General features: G+C 42.3%; 1 protein-coding gene across 3 annotated transcripts in view; it reads right to left on the bottom strand.

The window, feature by feature from the left end:
- The window catches only part of cryl1 (crystallin, lambda 1), a 119,564-nt gene that overhangs the window by 74,468 nt on the left and 22,989 nt on the right, over positions 1 to 22,107 (bottom strand). For all 3 annotated transcript variants that reach the window (XM_068033671.1, XM_068033669.1, XM_068033668.1), the window contains one exon: positions 2,539 to 2,665. In XM_068033671.1, coding sequence (XP_067889772.1) covers positions 2,539 to 2,634 — 96 coding nt within the window. In that variant the 5' untranslated portion in view covers positions 2,635 to 2,665. The remainder of the gene's footprint in view (positions 1 to 2,538; positions 2,666 to 22,107) is intronic.

Genomic DNA, 22,107 nt, shown 5'->3' with positions numbered 1-22,107 from the left:
TCATCAAAATGATGGAAGGTGTCGTCGACAGTGCTAGCAAGTGACACTTACTCACCAATAACATGCTCACTGATGCTCAGTTTGGGTTTTGCCAGGACCACTGGGCTCCAGATCTCATTACAGCCTTGGTCCAAACATGGACAGAACAGCAAAATTCCAGAGGTGAGGTGAGAGTAACTGCCCTTAACATCAAGGCAGCATTTGACCAAGTGTGACATCAAGATACCCCAGTAAAATTGAAGTCAATGCAAATCAGGGAGAAATCTTTCCACTGGCTGGAATCATATCTAGTACAAAGGAAGATGGTACGATTGTTGGGACGCTAATCATCTCAGCCCCAAGACAACGCTGCAGGAATTCCTCTGGATAGTATCCTACGCCCAAATATCTTCACCTGCTTCATCAATGGCCTTCCCTCCACCATGAGAGCAGAAATGGAGATGTTTGCTGATGATTGCAGTGCTCAGTTTCATTCACAACCCCTCAGATAATGAAGCAATCCATGAAGCAGCCTATCGCAAGACCTGGACAACATTCAGGCTGGAGAGAAGTGGCAAGTAACATTCTCACCATATCTGCCAGGCAATGACCATTGCCAGCAAGACAGAGTCTTAATCACCACCCCTGGACATTTAACAGCATTACCATCACTGAATCCCCCACCATCAATATCCTGGGGCCTCACCTTTGATCAGAAACTTAACTGGACCAGTCACATTTATACTGTGGCTACAAGAGATCAGAATCTGGGTATTCTGCAGCAAGTGACTTACCTCCTGACTCCCAAAAGCCTTTCCACCATTTACAAGGCACAGATTAAGAGTATGTTGGAATATTCTCCACTTGCCTGGATGAGTGCAACTCTAATAACATTTAAGAACTCAATAATATCTAGGATAAAGCACCCTGCTTGATTGGTCCACTATCTACCATCTTAGCTACCCCTACCACTGGAGCACTGTGGCTGCAGTGTGTACCATCTACAAGATGCACTGCAGCAACTTGCCAAGACTTCTTTGACAGCACCTTGCAAACCCACGACCTCAACCATCTAAAAAGTCAAGGGCAACAGATGCATGAGAACACCACCACCTGCAAGATTCCTCCAAGTCACACACCATTCTGACTTGGAAATATCTTGCTGTTCCTTCAACGTGCTGGGTCAAAATCCTGAAACCCCCTACCCAATAGCACTGTGGGAGTACCTACACCATAGAGACTGCAGTGGTTCAAGATGGCAGCTCACCACCACCACCTCAAGGGAATTAGGAATGGGCAATAAATGATGGCCTTGCCAGTGATGCCCACATTTCATGAATGAATAAAAGAAATGGAATGACGATGGAAAAGCTCTACAAATCCTGCAGGGAGAAAGGATGACCTGGGATAAATGTGCAAAAATGCATTAAAATGTTGGTTAGGGAAACAGAGAAACCTAAACAAAAGCATAGCTGCTGACACGAAATAGCAAAGTCTGAAACTCTCTTAGTATTTCATCAGTAAGTCGGCAGTAAGGCAAGAAGGGAGAACCATAAAAAATGCAAATTGCCCTTTCCTGTGGTAAAGTTCCCGTCTTTACTTCCTCAATTCAGAGGGCTGTAAATTCATGTCCACCTGGTAAACAAGTCTAGTCTTCCATTGCCATATTTGGGTCAACCATGGTAAGTAGTACCTCAAAAGTGGTTTACTACTCCAGGATTATTCTGCAAGGCAAGGACAACTCGAGGCTCCTTTTCTCCAAGATTATCTGGCTCCTCACACCTTTGCCCCATTTCTTCCATCCTGATCTCCAATACAAAGTGAGAAAAGCTCAGATTTCTTTGCCTTTAAGATTGAAACCAAGCTTGCAACTGCCTGTCACCACTACCATTCCTCTCTGTCCTGCTCCCAACTTCTCCCTAGTCTTCAACCTGCTCTAGCCCTGATCTCCTGTCATTCTACAATTTCATTTTCATCTCACCACTCTCCAAGTTCATCTCTTTAGTATAAACTATCACTTGCTCCCCACCCCATCTGGCCTCTACGCCATCTGGTGTAATTAAATGAACCAACCACATATCATGGCTCCAAAAGCAGAGCAGAGGCTGGATATTCTGATGAGTGGCTCGCTTCCTGACTCTTCCATCTACAAGGCTCAAGGAAGGAGCATGACAAAATGCTCACAATTTTCCTGGATGAGTGCAGCCAAAAAAACATTCAAGAAACTTGACATCATCCAGAATAACGCAATCCACTTGATTTGCATCCCAGCTACTATACTTAATCTTTATCCCCCTCCACCACTGGCGCATTGTGTCTACTCCAGCACTGCGGCAATGAAGACTACTTCATAAGTACCATTGAGCCTTGCAGTCAGTACCTGGCTTTCTCTTGCTTTGAGTTAAAAGAAAAATATTTTCTTCACGTACATGTACTGCGCTTAAAGGACCTAAATGAGTATTAAATTCTCGGCAAACCTCTGCTTTGATGACCTGGACAGAGGTGAATCAAACATAGTCTGTGCCTAAGTAACCATTATCACCCAATGGACACACTGACCTGGATGTGAATGGCACCCTCTACCGCTTGTGCAAGATCACTACAGGCACTGATCAGCTGCATTTGTTCCTCAGGTTTGAAGGTTCCTCTCAGCATGCCAGTCCTCTCAAGTTCAATCAGCTGCTGTCTAAATGAAGATCAGAATGTATGTTACTATCTAGATAACAAATAGAAAGTTTCATCACCTTACATATCCTAATATTTTTAATGTCTGTCACCTCAACTATCCACAGATCTGGTTTGTACTATTTGAATTTTCCTTTCTACAATGTTTGTTCTATGTATAACAAGGTTTTAGAAGCTTTAAGACGACAACGGCTCAATTGCAATCTTGACTCCTTGTGTCTGTTAGTTAAGTCAACGGATTGTGAAAGTAAGTGGCAATTGGATTGGTCTCCAACACCTGTTGACAAATACAGGCGAGAGTTCGGGGAGCTGCCGTTTCTATAGGGGTAGATCTTAGGTGAGAGCAAGTCAGCAGCCCATTTTTCATATCTCCCAATTTTTATTTCCATTGAACGCAATGGCTCTAACCAGGAAGTGAGTTTTAAAGTGTATTGGGTGGATTCTGTAGTAGGGAACATTATGCAGTGGTCACGGGAGGCCCTGGCCCACAACTGGAGCTGGAAGCAGCAGCAAACTGCAGCTAAATCTCAAAGATTAGGCATTGGAGCAGAAGACCATATAAAATGCAGATGACCAAATAATGGGCAAGGCACAAACATTTGGGGGAGAAGACACCTTGGCTCAGGTTGCAGGCAAAAGGTTGATATGGGCTACCCCTGTTCTATGTCCAAGAGGAGCCAAATACAGTGAAAACTATGGCTAAAGTGAAGATTAGGCAGCTGGAGGCAGTTGGTTAAGCAATATAAAGGACAGGGAGACACCTCAGATCAGGTTACAAGCAGGCAACAGATGCCTTCGATCATGAAGCAGATTTCTCTTTCTTCCCCAAAACTATACTTTATTCATAAAAATCTGTAAAAAAAATACATTACAAAACAGTTCAAAACAGCACCTGGTTGACATTCCAAAAAGTGCAAAGGAAATCAGTTTTCTTCAATACAGGAGTGAGTTGCCTCACAACCCTTCCATTCCATTTTACATGCCATGTACATTTTACGGCAAACCCATATTTGGTGTATACAGCCTGAGGGGTTTCCCATGTGTCCAGCCCCTCAGTTCGCTATGACGGGAGGACCTTACACAGTGGTTTTTCCTCATTGAGCCTTTGCAGCGGCTGCCCCAAGCTTTAGTGCGTCCCCCAGCACATAGTCCTGGACCTTGGAATGTGCCAGTTTGCAACTCTTGGACAACTGGACAACTCTTTGTGCTGGAAGACCAGCAAGTTTCAGGCAGACCAAACAGTGTCTTTCACTAAATTGGTGGTCCTCCAGGAGCCGTTGATGTTTATCTCTGTATGTGTCCCTGGGAACAGCCCCATAGAGCACAGACTCCTGTGATACAGAGCTGCTTGGGATGAACCTCGACAAAAAGCACTGCATCTCTTTCCAAACCTGCTTTGCAAAGATACATTCCAGAAGGAGGTGGGCAACTGTCTCTTCCCCACCACAGCCATCTCAAGGGCAGCGTGCAGAGGGGGCGAGATTCCGGACGTTTTGAGGTCCGCGACTAGTAATTTCAGAGTTCAGATATTTCCCATTAGCTTCATATTCCAGACTGGCTTTAAAAATAAATCACAATGCCAATTTCATAGGTGACAGGTGCTGGGAGTGGAAACAGTGGTTTCCGAACTTTGGGCAGCTTCAGGATTTTCCAGCAGGTTCCAACTTTTTTTTTAAAAGCCCGCCATAAAATCCCGAAGCTGCCTAAAATTCTAATATTGAAACAGACATTGTGATTTTTTAAAAAGCTGACGAAACACAAAGCTACTCTGCTGAGCGTTCCCGCTCTCTGCAACTGTCAGAGAGAGAGAGAGATAGAGACATAGAAAAAATAGGAGCAGGAGTAGGCCATTTGGCCCTTCCAGCCTGCTCGCCATTCATTATGATCATGGCTGATCATCCAACTCAGTAGCCTGTTCCAGCTTTTGCCTCATACCCTTTTGATCATAGAAGGTAGATAGAGATAGAGGGCCCCCGCTCTCTCTCTGCTGCCTCTCTCTCCCCTCTCTGTAACTGATCCCTACTCCATTTCTCCCTCCCACCTGCCTATTTACTGCCCCAAAAAATGGACAGAGCATAGCTGGAAAACTAAGATAATAGATCCTGCCTTTTGGATTAGCTATGAGTCAACCAATTGTTACGATCTGCTGAGGAGGGGTCAAAAGGCTCTTGTCCCTCTCCTTGTTTGACTGCAACAGGGTTTATTTCTTTTAAACAGTGTTTATGCTTACCAATCCAGTGAGTGTTTAACCCTTTGTGTGCTAAGATCATAACAGATCCAATCGGACAGGTTTTCTTGAGTTTAAACAAGACAAGGGTTAGTTTTATTGTACTTAAAAACAAAACCTGATCTAAGTATAATAATAAACTATGTTCCAACACAAACACAAATAGGTTACAGAGTGGGGAAGAATAGATTGGTTGGATTAGAGTCCGTAGCAAATAAAGAGTATACAATCTGTGAAGTTTGGTAACTGAGTTGTCTTAGATTAGATTAGATTAGATTAGAGTTACAGCACTGAAACAGGCCCTTCGGCCCACCGAGTCTGTGCCGACCATCAACCACCCATTTATACTAATCCTACACTAATCCCATATTCCTACCAAACATCCCCACCTGTCCCTATATATTTCCCTACCACCTACCTATACTAGTGACAATTTATAATGGCCAATTCCGGCTGAACGTGGTGGTCTTGAGGGTTTCGGCTTTTAGATGTGGCCAGCTGGTTCAGAGTTCTCTTGGAGACAATGAGACAGCTGGTTTTCTTCACAGGATCTTTGTCTGCAGCAATGGCAGGCTTGGATGGTGACAGTCAGCAGGCAGGGTCCGAACTTACAAGGTGGCCTGGAGAGAGAGACCCCACTTGGGTCCTTTACTGGTCAGTTTCAGATGCTTGTCTTCCCTGCAGACAGTAAGAACAGTTAGCTTCACACAGATCATGTGTCTGTCACATGATGGCCCAGTGTATTCTATCTGTCACAACTTAATTAGATCATGTCTAAGAATTCCAATCTCTCTCAGGGTCCCACTGTTTCAGTAATTACCCTTTGAGTGGTCCATCTCCACCAGTGTTAATGTTCCAAGATTGTCTTTAGTGTCTTGTTACGAAGATGAGGCAGGTAGCCCATTCAAAATTCTCAGGCTCTTGTTCTGGTTGGAGATTTACCAGACGTACGTTTCCACCTCAATTTATTTGAATGTAAGGTATTGTGATGCAAATTTTGGTGGCCATTGCTAGCAGTTATCTTTTATCATTTCCTTTTTCTCTTTTTAAAAAAAAAGTCCTGCAGGCTGAGTTTAGGGAGTTAGGAACAAGATTAGCAAGCAGGACCTCAAAGGTAGTAATCTCCAGATTACTCCCAAGGCCACGTTCTAGTGAATATAGAAATAGGAAAATACACCAGACTAATGTGTGGCTGGACAGATGGTGCAGGAGGGAGGGCTTCAGATTTCTGGGGCACTGGGACAAGTTCTGGGGAAGGTGGGACCTGTACAAGCTGGACGGTCTGCACCTAAACAGGACCGAGACAAATATCCTTGCAGGAAGGTTTGCTAGTGCTGTTGGGGATGGTTTAAACTAGCTTGGCAGGGGGATGGGAACCTAAGTGCAGTCTTAGATAGGACAACTTCAGGGGCAGGGAACAGGAGGCAGAAAATTTGCGAGTGACTCTGAAGGACAGAAGAAGCAAAGGTTAAAAGGTATGCAGTACAGGAATTTGGCAGTGTTAAAGGGTATTTATATAAATGCAAAGAGTATAGTAAATAAAGCTGATGAGCTGAGGGCACAGATAGACACATGGCAACATGTTTTATCATCATTACATTAAGAGCAAAAGGATAACTAAGGAAAGGGTGGGGCCTATCAGAGATGTGTGGATACAGAAGATGTGGGCAGGGTTCTTAATGAGTTTTTTGTCTCTGACTTCAAAAAGGAGAGGGTTGATGTTGACATTGTAGTTAAAAAGGAGTGTGAAATATTAGGTATGATAAGCATAATGAGAGAGGAGGTACTAGAGGGTCTGACATCCTTAAAAGTGGATAAACCGCCAGGGCCAGATGGATTGCATCCCAGGTTGTTAAAGGAAGCCAGGGAAGAAATAGCGGATGCGTTAAGGATCATCTTCAAATCCTCACTAGATACAGGAGAGGTACCAGACGATTGTAGGTCTGTGAACATTGTACCATTGTTTAAAAACGGCGCGAGGGATAGGCCAAATAATTAGAAGCCGGTCAGTCTGACCTCGGTGGTGGGTAAATTGTTAGAATCTATTCTGAGGGACAGGATAAACTGCCACTTAGAAAGGCACGGATTAATCAGGGGTATTCAGCATGGATTTGTTAAGGGAAGGTCATGTCTTACTAACTAAACTGAGTTTTTTGAGGAAATAACAAGAAGGATTGATGAGGGTAATGCAGTGGATGCGGTCTACATGAATTTTAGTAAGGAATTTGACAAGGTCCCATAAGACAGACTAGTCAGTAAAATGAAAGCCCATGGGGATACAGGGGAAATGTGGCAGGTTGGATCCATAATTGGCTCAGGGCCATGAAACAGTAGAAGACACCAGATGTTTTTGTGAATGGACAGCGGTTTCCAGTGGCATTCCACAGGCTCAGTGTTGGGTCCCTTGCTGTTTGTGATATACATTAATGATTTGGACTTAAATGTGGGAGGCATGATTGGGAAACTTGCTGATTGCACAAAAATTGGCCATATAGTTGATAGTGAAGAGGATAGCAGTGTACTCCAGAAAGATATCAATGGTTTGGTTGAGTGGGCAGAAAAGTGGCAAATGGAATTCAATCCAGAAAAATGTGAGGTAATGCATTTGGGGAGGGCAAATAAAGCAAAAGAATACACAATAAATGGGAGGATATTGAGAGGGGTAGAAGAACTGAGGGGCCTTGGAATGCATGTCCATAGGTCCCTGAAGGTGGCAGAACAGGGAGACAGTGTGAAGAAGGCATATAGAATGCTTTCCTTTATTGGTCAAGGTATAGAATTCAAAAGCAGGGATGTAATGCTGGAACTGTATAAAATGCTGGCTAGGCCACAGTTGGAGTATTGCGTACAGTTCTGGTCACCACATTACAGGAAGGACATAATTGGTCTGGAGAGAGTACAGAGGAGATTTACAAGAGTGTTGCCAGGGCTCGAAAGTTACAGCTATGAGGAATGATTGGATAGGCTAGGGTTGTTTTCCTCAGAACAGAGGAGGCTAAGGGGTGACTTAATAGAGGCGTACAAAATTATAAGGGGCCTAGATAGACAGGAAGGACCTGTTTCCCCAAGCGGAGAGGTCAATTACCAGGGGGCACAGATTTAAGGTGATTAGGAGGATTAGAGGGGACATGAGGAAAAATCTTTTCACGCAGAGGGTGGTGGGTGTCTGTAATTCACTGCCAGGAGTGGTGGTGGAGGCAGAAACCCTCAATTAATTTTTTTTTGTATAAAGGTACCTGGACATGCACCTGAAGTGCTGTAACCGGCAAGGCTATGGACCAGGTGCTGGAAGGTGGGATTAGATTGGACGGCTAGTTTTTTTCCAGCAGGCACAGACACGACAGGCTGAATGGCCTCCTTCTGTGCCATAATTTTTCTATGGTACTAAGTTTGATTCAGGTTTCCAAACAATGGATTAAAAAAATAATTCGGCATAGCACGTGTTCATGATACAATTACTAGCACATCTTAACACTATAGTTTACTCAGTCAGAGAAGTTTTTCATCATGCTCTTCTTTGATTGGATTGTGAAGAATGGGAAGGGTCACAAATGGTCAATTGCTCATTGTGTTTTTAATTAGATAATAGCGTGTTTTGTTTCACTGACTGATGGGATCCTGTCAAGTGTCAAATCTCTAGAGACAGAAATAGGTATATACAAACTGCAAAGGCTGTCCTCTTTCACAATTACATAATGTATACATTTTGCAGCTTTGTCAACTGTATTTATAAATGTATTAATTTTCTCTGGGAATGTTATTTCAAAAGACAAAGTAGGGGTGAAATTTAAACATCTAAATTCTGCTACGAAATCAGACAATTGGTTGTATAAAATGTTCTGCACCTATAAAACATCAATAATCCCTTGCACTAGCCAGCAGAGAAAGATTTCATTCCACATAATGTAATTTGTTTATATCATAATTCAACATGCTATCACCACCAGGGAAGCTGCAGTGGGGCTCTCACAACTAAAGTCCATGTTCACAGGCTTTGTAGCTTTGCTGGTAGCTCAAACAGATGCCATTCAGGCTCTGGGCACCATGCAGAAATTGGTGAATCGAAATAATAGGAGCTGTAAAGAAACAATTCATCCCTCCCGCATATTAGTTGGAGTGCTGAGTCCCGGACCCAGAGTGGCAGTGCTGGATGGAAGCTGGCAAATGGAAGCAATGTGCTATTCTTTGGCCATCCCCTCAACTAATATGTGCTATGGTGCCAGTATATCAGCTGGGCCTTACTTGCCTTGGCAGCAGCCAGGTGCTATGATCTCTGCACAGGACTTCTTGAAAAACAGCAGACTCCCATCAGTTTTGCTGAGGCTGCTAAGGGAGCAACTTGTAGCTGTAGTAGACTTAGGAAGTCTTAATCTAAGAAAAGGGCTATGATTTGATCACCTGGATGAGAAAGGAACAATGGCAAACATGATTGACTTCCAATCAAGTTTATCGCATTTGACATGTTAGCCTGCATTGTGAGTATATCTTCGATATAAAGTTGCCTGAATGGTTTGAAATAAAAACAAGAAATGCTGGAAATACTCAGTAGGTCTGACAGCATCTGTGGAGAGAGAAGCAGAGTTAACGTTTCAGGTCAGTTACCCTTCTTCAGAATGGTTTGAATGTTCTTTCATGAAGGTTTACGGGAGTGGTGAAGGATGTATCAAGGTTCATTAATCAGAGGGGCTCTGTGCAAGTTCGCAAAGCAGTTACGATTAGCTCAGTGGAATTACTGAGCAATCAGCTGATCCCTCACAGCTCTTGCATCAAAGTGATGATCTGGTTCTCTTTCTTCAGTCAGTTTATTCCCTTGCCCCTGATCTTCCTTGTGCATGAGAATTCTTGCTGCTGCTGCTCTTCTGCCTCCTCCAAATGCAGACATCTTTGTACTATAATGTTTTGCATTTTTTAAATATATTCTTTCATGGGATGTATGCACTACTGGCCTTTGTTACCCATCCCTAATTGCCCCTGACACCTGAGTGGCTTGCTAGGCTAGTTCAGAGTGCAGTTAAGAGTCAACCACATTGCTGCAAGTCCTGGAGTAATATGTAGGCCAGACCAGGTAAGGACAGTAGATTTCCTTCCCTAAAGGACAGTAGTGAATCAGATTTTATTTTACAATAATCAATGATAGGCACCATTACAGAAATTAGCTTTCAAGATTTTTATTAATTAATTGAATTTAAATTCCACCAGCTGCCACGGTAGAATGTGAACCCAGGTCCCCAGGGCATTAGCCTGGGTCTCCAGATTATTAGGTCAATGAAATTACCGCTATGTCACCATCTCCCCCTTGCAATACACAACTATGCAAGCGATTTTAGCTGGGACATATTATAGTTAATCCTTGAGCAGCTGAAACACCTGTATCACTGCTTCAACTCCCCCTATGGCACTTTCTATAATGATCCTGATGGTCCCCTGGCTTTAGTTATATGTGTTGATGGGGTTTGGTGGGCTTGCACAGGGATGTCGGTAGCCAGGATAGGCAGTATGCCTGGTCCCTAGCAGCCATCTGATCACATTCCTCACATGGGGCGAATATTGGGTGGGGTGGGGGGGTGATGCCACTGGACATCCATGGATGGACCTTCACTCCATCATAAGGTCAGAAGTGGGATGTTCGCTGATGATTCCACAATGTTCAGCACCATTCACAACTCCTCAGAAACTGAAGCAGTCTGTGCCCACATGCAGCAAGAACTGGACAACATTCAGACTTGGCTGATAAGTGGCAAGTAACATTCACACCACACAAGTGCCAGGCAATGATCATCTCAAACAAGAGAGGATCTAGCCATCTTCCCTTGACGTTCAATGGCATTGCCATCACTGAATTCCCCCACCATCAACATCCTGGGGGGTTACCATTGAACAGAAACTTGATTGGACCAGCCATATAAATACTATGGCTGCAAAGGCAAATCAGAGACTGTGCATTCTGCAGCAAGTAACTCACCTCCTGACTCCCCAAAGCCTGTCCACCATCTACAAGGCACAAGTTAGGAGTGTGATAGAATATTCTCCACTTGCCTGGATGAGTGCAGCTCCAACAACACTCTCAAGAAACTGACATCATCCAGGAAAAGCAGCCCACTTGATTGGCACCACATCCACCACCGGCACACAGTGTCAACACTGTGAAGATGCACTGCAATTTCCACAGTACTTTCCAAACCCGTGACTTCTACCAACTAGAAGGACAAGGGCAGCAGAAGCATTGGAACACCACCATCTGCAAGATTCCCTCCAAGTCATACACCATCCTTCACTGTCACAGGGTCAAAATCCTGGAACTTCCTTCCGAACAGCGCTGTGGGCATACCTACACCACATGGACTGTAGCGGTTCAAGAAGATGGCTCACCATCACCTTCTCACGGGCAATTAGGGATGGGCAACAAATGCTGGCCTTACCAGTGACATGCTCATCCCTTGACATAAAAATGGAGTGACTGGCTTTCCTATTCATTAATGCTGCTGGCTGATGTTATGATGCCCTTAGGCCACCTAGCATGCACTCAATGAAAACCTGAACACAAAGGTGGCTAGTCACTGCGGCAAATCTGCTTGATGCAGTGTGCAATACAGACTGTGACATGCAGCTGATGTCCCTTGTAGCAGTCTGAAATGATCTGTTAGAGAAAAAAATTAAGGGCTGTGGTGACTGGCAAGTATACCAACTAGCCCAGCAGACAACAGGTCCTGTTGCAGGACTGCAACAGCACGTCCCGAGGAAGTACAGTTTCCTCTTGCACTGCTTTTTTGATAGATCCAATAAGGTTACTCTTGGCCTGTACACCCTGATATGACCTACTACTAGCAGCCCCTTTCATCTGCTTTCTTCTAAGGTCCAGCTGCTGATGGCGTTGGTGAGGCTGCTGCTATTCCTCATCCTCCTACAGTTCCTCAATCCAGTATAGAAAGTAACAATAGCCACCATAAATACACGTAAAGTTTACTGATGATGTTAACAGCAGAAAATTGTAGAAAAAAACAATCTTAAACTGGAAACTCTTTCAAACCAGGCAGCAAAAAGATCAATTTAATATATTGTTATGAGTGTTCCATTTTTGTTAAAACTTGGGAATCTATATTTTAAAAAAACTAAAAAAAAAAAAGATTTCATGGACATTGAATCATCTGGAGATGGCTGAACTTTGTGGGGCTTTTTTTTTTAAAGGAAAAAAGGTTTGGGATTGAGTTTGACCTGAGAGTGGAATGTAAACAGCTACTGGAAAACACCCGTTTACAAAGAACCCAACAGGGGGGCTGTTTTCTGACCTAAACGGACAGATGTTTACAAGCAAGTGACAAAGGAGTGATTTACGGTGGCCATGTGACTTGTTTCCGGAGAGGTTTAGTTTCAATTTGAACTGTTGAAACAGTCAGTTGTCATTTCTGCCTGGAGAGGAGGAAAAACTGCCCACCTTTCTCTTTGAAAAGGAAACAAAAACCACAAGAAAAACAGTATTGACGTTTTTGTTTTGATAGAGATCAATTTGTTTCCCACTTCCAATTTCTCGTTTGACTGTGGGTTACAATCATGGACAGAGCCCCCAAATTTCTGTTATGACCAGGTAAGGAAGGGGTCTCACTCTCCCCCTTTCGCCCCTTCTCTGGTTTGACCGCAACAAGATTTATCCTGTTTACACAGTGATTGAATTTACCACCTCATTGAGTGCTTGTTCCTGTTCCTCTAATATAATTGTCAAAGAACCATACAGGGTTTTGTGAGTTTAAACAAGATGTAAATTTATTATCCTTAACACTCTAAACTGGTTAAAATTACTAAAATTACACATCCACACCCACATTCACACAAGTGTCACACGCACATACACACAAAAAGATTTCAAAGGGAAAAACAGAGTTGGGTGGCTGGAGTAGAGTCCAGAATAAATAGAATATAAGTATAGTTTGTCAGTCCCAGAGTCCTTAGTTGAAAATATAGACCTGAAGCCCTTGTTGGACCACGTATATGGTTCCGGCTTGCTACTCAGGGCTCCGGAAGGCAGAAGAGGGGGTTTGATCCTCGTCCCCTAGGTGTTGGTTGTGGTGGTCTGTAGACTTGGCTTTACCAATTGCAGCTGAGGCTTCTCTAGATCTTTACTAAAGATGGAGAGAGAGAAAGCTGCCTCCTTGAACATGTATAATAGATCATGATGTAGGATCAGTTTGTCTGGAAATAAGGAATAGCAAGGGGAAGAAATCACGGGTGAGAGTGGTCTATAGGCCCCCGAGGAGTTGCCTCTCTGGAGGACAAAATATTAATCAGGAAATAATGGAGGCATGTAAGAAGGGCACTGCAATTATCATGGGTGATTTTAATCTGCATATAGACTGGACAAATCAAATTGGCATGGGTAGAGGCATTGGTCATAATATACCAAAACTCACTGGATTCCGGTAGAGTACCAATGGATTGGAAAACCACTAATGTGACGCCCCTATTCAAGAAAGGAGGGAGACAGAAAGCAGTGACCTACAGACCAGTTAGCTTAACATCTGTCATTGGGAAAATGCTAGAGTCCATTATTAAGGAAGAAATAGCAGCACATTTAGAAAAACAATGCAATCAAAAACAACCAACATGGTTTTATGAAAGGGAAATCATGTTTGACAAATTTGTTAGAGTTCTTTGAGGATATAACAAACAGGGTGGATAAAGGGGAACTGGTAGATGTAGTGCATTTGGATTTTCAGAAGGTGTTTGATAAGGTGACACATAAAAGGTTATTACACAAAATAGGAGCTCAGGGTAATTGGGGGCAATGTGTTGGCATGGATTGAGGATTGGCTAACACAAGGAAGGCAGAGAGTCGGGATCAATGGGTCTTTTTCAAGTTGGAAAGCCGTAACTAGTGGGGTGCCGCAAGGATCGGTACTAGGGCCTCAACTATTTACTATCTATATTAATGACTTGGAGGAAGGGACAGAGTGTAGAGTATCCAAATTTGCTGACGATACATAAAATAGGTGGGAAGGGATGTTGTGATGAGGACACAACCTATCTATATCCCTTTGCAGATTCTTTAAGTAAGTGGGCAAAAACTTGGCAGATGGTGTTCAATGTGGGAAAGTGTGAGGTAATCCACTTTGGTAGGAAGAATAAAAAGACAGATTATTATTTAGATGGAGAAAGACTACAAAATACTGCAGTACAGAGGGATCTGGATGTTCTTGTACAGGAAACACAAAAAGTCAGCATGCAGGTGCAGCAGGTAATTAGGAAGGCAAATGGAATTTTGGCCTTCATTGCTAGGGGGTTAGAGTTTAAAAATAGGCAAGTCTTATTACAACTGTAGAGGGTGTTGGTGAGGCCACACCTGGAGTACTGCGTACAGTTTTGGTCCCCATATTTAAGAAAGGATATCCTAGCATTGGAGGCAGTTCAGAAAAGGTTCACTAGGCTGATTCCTGGGATGAAGGGGTTGTCTTATCAGGAACAGCTAAACAGGTTAGGCCTTTATTCATTGGAGTTTAGAAGAATGGGAGGTGATCTTATTGAAACATAAGATTCTAAGGGGGCTTGACAGGGAATATGTTTCCACTGGTGGGGGAATCTCGAACTAGGGGACATAGTTACAGAATAAGGGAGCACAGATTTAAAACTGAGATGCAAAGGAATTTCTTCTCTCAGAGGGTGGTGAATTTCTGGAATTCTCTACCTCAGAGAGTTGTGGAGGCTAGGTCACTAATTGTATTTAAGGAGGAGGTAAATAGATTTTTGAAATCTCGGGGAGTCAAGGGTTATGTGGACCAGGCCTGAAAGAGGAGTTGAGGCCTGGGACAGATCAGCCATGATCTTACTGAATGGCAGGGCATGCTCGAGGGGCTGAATGGCCTACTCCTGCTCCTACTTCTTGTGTTCTTGTGTTGATGGCTTTCAATTACTGTCTGTTTTCTGACTGACAAAGCTTAGCCTCTCCAGAGCTGCATAGCAGTCATATGACATTCCCAAAACCTCTGTTGAGTTAATGAGGCCCTTCTGGAATCTCTTCTATTCAGTCACACTTGGAGTCACTCTTTCAAAGTCAATGTGTGTCAATGGCTCTTGACAACGGTGTTGACAAAGCCATTTCAGGTAATTTAATGGGTAAACACCCCAATGTTTTTGCTAGGTTGTATCAGTCATGTTGTCACCCATCTAATCCTTTGGCGTTTCAAACGTAAATTTTTGTGGCCACCTTGGTTTCCAGCCTTTTTAAAAGAAAGTTATTTGTAAGAATTTCCAGCAAAAGTCTAAGACAAGGTTCCAACCGATGGAATTAATATTTTCCCATTTGGCATGTGGGTTTTCATAACACAGGACATATGGGGATCAGGAAGACCAAATCAAGTATAAGTCAACATTATTACTGGCCAGGTCTTACCAAGGACGTGGTACAGTTTTGTAAAACATGCCATAAGTGCCAGATTGTGGGAAAACCGCAACCCTGCCATAAAACCAGCCCCTCTAATTCCCACACCAGTTATTGGGGAACCATTTCGTAGGGTGTTGGTAGACTACATAGGACCTTTGCCGAAAACAAAAGTGGGACACCAATATATACTCACCATCACAGATATGGCTACTCGATTTCCAGAGGCCATTCGCTTGAGAACAATTACTGCTAAGGTAGTAATCAAGAAGTTAACCCAATTCTTTAATAGATATTGATTACCAATTGAAATTCAGTCAGATCAAGGTTCCAATTTTATGTCCAAGATATTTCAAGAAGTTCTGGGTAATTTGGGTATAACACAGTCAAAGTCTTCAGCATACCACCCACAGACACAGGGAGCTTTAGAAAGGTACCATCAAACTTTCAAAAAAAAAATGATTAGGGCATACTGTAATGGGATAAAGGGCTAGACCCTCTTTTATTTGCCACTAGAGATTCACCAAATTAGTCTACAGGTTTTAGTCCTTTTGAATTGGTTTACGGGCACGGGATAAGAGGTCCTCTAAAACTAATCTAAGAAAGGTTTTTAGAACTGATGAATGAATCTTCTGTACTAGACTATGTATCCGTGTTCCGGGAAAGGCTCAGGAACATCTTAAAGCATCCCAAACCATTATGAAAAAAATGGGCAGCCAAGCATGCTAAGGCTCGAACATTTCAACCAGGGGCTGAAGTGTTAGTATTACCTTTACAGGATGAACCATTAAAAGCAGGGTTCAGTCGTCCGTATAAAGTGGTCAAAAGAATTGGTAAGGTAAATTATTTGATTGATGCCCCCCAGATCGCCAGATAAAGAGTCGACTGTGTTATATCAATATTTTAAAACAATATTATCACAGGGAGGAGGTTAAGCAAACACAGGTTTTGTCAGTTAAGAATGAAAGGGATAGTGAGGATGAGGCAGGAGGAGGCCTGGACAATTCTCAGATTGAACCTCCAATTAGCTAATACGGAATTGCTAGGAAGATTGGACAGCATGCTTCGTATTTAGATGCAGAACAACGAGGAAACCTAACAACAGTACTCACAGCATTTAAAAGAGTCTGTAGGGATAAGCCAGTCACAACCTTAGCTAAACATGATGTGGACGTAATGGAATCCGTTCCTATAAAACAGCATCCTTACCACTCAAGTCAGACAAATAGGCCCAAGTAAAAGCAGAAATCCAATACATGCTGGAAAACAACTTAATTGAACTTAGTCGAAGCAGATGGAGCTCACCAATAGTATTAGTGCCTAAACCTGATGGGTCAACCAGACTTTGCATAGACTACAGAAAAGTTAATGAAGTAACAAAGGCAGATTCCTACCCAATTCCTCGCTTGGAATACTGTATTGGCAGAGTGGACATCGCCATGTTTCTTACAAAGATAGATTTGTTAAAGGGATACTGGCAAGTTCCTTTAACACCCCGAGCTGAAGAAATATCAGCTTTTGTCACACTGGATGGGTTTTTCCAGTGTCAAGTGATGCCATACAGGTTAATAGGTATGCAAGAAACTTCTGTGACCAGTGAACCCAGTAGTGGCCAGTGTTCCTAACCGTGCAGTTTACCTTGTGTAGGTGCTGGTCTATAGTGACACTTGGAAGGAACACATGAAACAACTTGGGGGGCTCTGATTTAGTTAACCTTTGTGGAAAAATTTTAAACCCAGAATGCCAGAATATTCTGATGGAGTTTATTATTGCAACCCTATCACTTAAAGACTCTACATATTTCGGGAAAAAATAATGTTATTGCAGATGCTTTATCGCAAATCTAACTTTCTTTGAGTTATATGAGTAAAGATGGTACAAATAGGAAGGATGTGGAAGCTATGGAAAGGGTGCAGAGGAGATTTACTAGAATGTTGCCTGGTATGGAGGGAAGGTCTTACGAGGAAAGGCTGAGGGACTTGAGGTTGTTTTCATTGGAGAGAAGGAGGAGGAGAGGTGACTTAATAGAGACATACAAGATAATCAGAGGGTTAGATAGGGTGGATAGTGAGAGTCTTTTTCCTCGGATGGTGATGGCAAACACGAGGGGACATAGCTTTAAGTTGAGGGGTGATAGCTATAGGACAGATGTCAGAGGTAGTTTCTTTACTCAGAGAGTAGTAGGGGCGTGGAACGCTCTGCCTGCAGCAGTAGTAGACTCGCCAACTTTAAGGGCAATTAAGTGGTCATTGGATAGACATATGGATGAAAATAGAATAGTGTAGGTCAGATGGTTTCACAGGTCGGCGCAACATCGAGGGCCGAAGGGCCTGTACTGCGCTGTAATGTTCTAATTCTAATTCTAAAAAAAAAAGCAAAATTGTACTAACTACAAGTAGAGTGAATGGCGGATGAGTGTGAGAATATTAAAATGTTTTTAACTTTTATTACATTGTAATGAAACGCATTCAAAAATGGCTTTTCATTTCTCCAAGGGCGGACGTGTTACAAGAGTTCCATTTTTGTTAAAATTTGGGAATCTATATTTTAAACAAAAACTAAAATGGGTTTTCAGGGACATTGAATCATCTGGAGATCGCTGCACTTTGTGGGGTTTTTTTTTTAAAAAGAAAAAAAGGTTTGGGATTGAGTTTGACCTGAGTATGGAATGTAAACAGCTACTGGAAAACACCTGTTTACAAAAGAACCCAACAGGGGGTTGTTTTCTAACCTAAACGGACAGATGTTTACAAGCAAGTGACAAAGGAGTGATTTATGGTGACCATGTGACTTGTTTCTGGAAAAGTTTCGTTTCAATTTGAACTGTTGAAACAGTCAGCTGTCATTTCTGCCTGGAGAGGAGTAAAAACTGCCCACCTTTCTCTTTGAAAAGGAATCCTGCATCTCTCGAGAAGAAACCCTGTATTTCAATCGTGGCAGATTCCTATTTCCTCCTGTCTCTGAAGAATCCATGCATCAAGCTGTACTGTTGCCTCCTGTGTTTTAGGAAATCCTGAATGTTTGCAGAAAACTTGCATCTTTAAAAGATTTGAACCAAATGTGTAAGAATTGGCACCTGTTGCTGCACACCTGATGGAAGACATATGCGAAGCTTCTGCAATTGATTTTCTTTGAACACCTACCCAAAACTGTTTATCAACCTCGCCTGGAAACACTCAGAGTGGCATCCAACTATTCAATTTTGGGACACCTCGCCAAACCAAAGGACTTCCAACTCTTCACTTCAGTATGTTATTTTTCCTTTTATTTCTTTGTTAACAGCTGTGAACAAAAATCCTTTTTTTCCGGTTACCCAGTTTTTGGATGTGCGCGTGCATTAGGGCTAGGATAATAATATGGGGCTTTAATATTTCGATTTGTGAATATTTACTTCATTACTGGTTAAGACTTGGTTTTATAAGAAACTGATAATTTTGTTGTTTATTAAAGAAACCTGGTTGATCTGCTTTATTCTGGGGACAAAGAGTATCTAACTGGCTGTTTCAGTAAATTGGAAAATTAATTGATATGCTGTGACCTGTGAAGAAGTGGGACTGAATTAACAGTGCACTCCTCCCACCTCGGTCGTAACAATACTGTATTCGCTACTCACAGTATGGTCTCTTCTACAGTGGGGAGACCAAATGCAGATTGGGTGACCGCTTTGCAGAACACCTCTGTTCGTTACGCAAGCATGATCCTGAGCTTCCGGTTGTTTGCCATTTTAATTCACCACCTTGTTCTCATGTCCACAATTCTGTCTTCAGCCTGTTGCAGTGTTCCAGTGAACATCAATGCAAGCTCGAGGAACAGCACCTCATCCTCCGATTAGGCACTTTATAGCCTTCTGGACTCAATATTAAGTTCAATAGTTTCAGAACGTGAACCAGAAGTCTGTTTATTTTTTAACCATGTGCTAGTCTTTTTTATGTTTTTGCTTTCATACAGAACTGTTCATTATTCTGCCATTAGCACTCTCTCTGGACTTATACCTGGTCTTTCACTACAACTGTTTAGCACTCCATTTGCAGTCTGTTCCATGACATCTGTCATTTAATCTCTCCTCTCTCCATCTTCTTCCCCCCTCCCCCCTTTCACTTGCTCAAAGTCTGTTACAAAGACTGATGAAAGGTCACAGACCTGAAATATTAACTCTGTTTCTCTCTATACAGATATTGCCAGGCCTGCTGAGTATTTCCGACACTTTCTGTTCTCATCACAGCAAAAAGGTCATTTGATTGAAGAGCCGCAGTTGAGGGTACCTTTATATACACCTATATAAACTGCTCTGAAGATAAGGAAATATGTAGGTGAACCACACAGTTGCAAAACAATATTAGCCAGGCAACTCAAGAAGCAAAAAAAATAAAAAAAGGAATATCAACATTATTCCCTGTAAATGATTGAATAAACTCATTGCGCCACATTTCTGATTTGTTATTGTTTTGAAATCATTGCTTACTTGTTACTGCTTGTATTTCTTACTGGGATAAGATACCAATTAAAAATACTGATAGAAAGCCATTGTATTGCTGTATAGGTATCCGGTGAGAGAACTTCATTGATGGTCTGTTCAAGTAGATGAGATTAGATTGCAAATAAATGTTTGGCCACAAGATGGCACAATAGAACATATTTTAAAGACAAGGGCCTCATTAATACTATAAAAGCAAAAGACTGCAGATGCTGGAAATCTGAAATAAAAACAAGGAATGCTGGAAATACTCAGCAGGTCTGGCAGCATCTGTGGAGACAGAAGCAGAGTTAACGTTTCAGGTCAGTGACCCTTCTCAGAACTCATTATTAACCTGTCCACAGCAGACGGGGACCAAAGCTTGTTTTAACAAAACCCGAGTGAGATGATTCCTGACAAAAATAGCAACCTCTACTAACTATGACAATTTCAAACTGCAATGCCAATCAATTTGGAATCCAAAATGGAACAGTGAAATATGAAATTTAACCATTTGTCACAAGTTCAAACCTTCTGGTTTAAAATACACAAGTTTAAAAAATACTTTTTTGAAATCAAACATAACACACAAGTATACCAGCAGAGCAAGACAAGAAAGTTAAAACCTGTGGAATTGCAGAATTATTTTCTAATAAAGAAGCAACCAAACAAATGCAAGACTACTGCTCAAGTTTAGACATTATGTTAGCAGCCAACTGTTACTTTTTAAAAGCCCTCACAGCCCCCACCCTTCGATTGCTTCTTTCTGTTGGCCTTGTGTGTTTTTGTTCTTGTTTGAGCCCTGGGCTTTTTTCTAGTCATGATTCTCCAGGCATCATGAGCGTGGACAGGCTTCATGGACCAGCTTGGCCACATTTTCATGTGTTTGTAAAGCTACACCAGAGTTCCATTCAAAAGCCAATGAACACATAATATTTAGATTTATCAACAGCTTGATAGCATTGAATTTGCATACCAACATGAGTCGTAAAGAAGCACATTCGTGCCTGGGACCCCCAGAGTAAACTTTCCATCTCAGTCGAGCCATCAGTGAAAATACAAGATAGTCACCTCTCCACAGGAAGGGAGTGAAATATTCAGACCATCTTCTTGACACCAAAGCAGCACACTGACAAGAGGTCTGAAACTATTTGTTTGCCTGACATCTGCAATGGGAAATAGGGCATTGCAAGGGAAGACCAAAAAAAAACAAAAAAGTCCTCCCTACTATCAACAGCACTGTTTGTCACCATGCAATGAAAACACAAAGATTACAGATGTTAAGTTTTCGCCTTCAGTTTCACCTGATTACAAATTAGCATGTCATTGCTGAATGACAATAGAAACAGGAGATCTATTACATAGACCTACATAGAATCTACAGCACAAAAACAGGCCATTCAGGCCAAGTTATCTATGCTGGTGTTTATACTCCAAATTTGAATTACTTCTTCCCACCCTGACAATTTGAATAGGAACAATTCCTAAGCCAGAATGGGCAGACTCAAATCCATCAAATAATGGGCCTCAGGTCATATTTACATGAGACCTGCAGACACCCGCTGTGTGTCTCCAGGCAGCTCGCCAGCAAAGATGATGATTTCAATTTCAGGCCATTGGGTCACGGGCAGCAGCCCTCATGTAGGTCCTGGAGAGGAAAGAATGCGATTAGGTGGGAGGGGAGGAAGGTAATTTGTGAGCCATTCACCGCAGAATAAGAACATATGAAACCGGAGCAGGAGTAGGCCATTTGGCCCTTCGAACCTGCTCCACTATTCAGTATGATCGAGGCTGAGCTTCTACTCAACTTCACCTTCCCACTTCATCCTCATTTCCCTGAACTCCTTTAGTATCCAAAAATACATTGAGCTCCATCTTGAATATACTCGCGAATGAGCATCCACAGCCCTCTGGAATATAGAATTCCAAAGATTCACACCCTTTTGAGAGAAGAAATTTTTCATCTCAGTCCTAAATGACCAACCCCTTAATTTGAGACTGTGACCTCTCATCCTAGACTCCTTTTCAAGACCCTTAAGTAGTTTATGTTTCAATGAAGTAAATCCTTTCTTAGGCAAGACCAAAACTGTTCTTAGTCATCCAGGTGTGGTCTCACCAAGGCCATATACAATTGCAGCAAGACTTGTTCACTCTTATACTCCAATCCCCTTGTAATAAAAGCTAACGTACCAGTTGCTTTCCCAATTGTTTGTTGTACGGACATTAACTTTGTGTTTGTTGTAGAGGGACACCCAAGTCTCTCTGAATATCAACAATTCCGTCTCTCACAGTTTTTAAAAAAAAAAGCTGCGTTTCAACTTTTGCTACCTAAGCAGATAACTGCGCATTTCCTATTATATTTTTTTTTAAGAGATACAGCACTGAAACAGGCCCTTC

Source organism: Heterodontus francisci, chromosome 6 (genome assembly GCF_036365525.1).
Source record: "Heterodontus francisci isolate sHetFra1 chromosome 6, sHetFra1.hap1, whole genome shotgun sequence".
Taxonomy (NCBI): domain Eukaryota; kingdom Metazoa; phylum Chordata; class Chondrichthyes; order Heterodontiformes; family Heterodontidae; genus Heterodontus; species Heterodontus francisci.
This window is presented reverse-complemented; position numbering and strand designations above follow the sequence as displayed.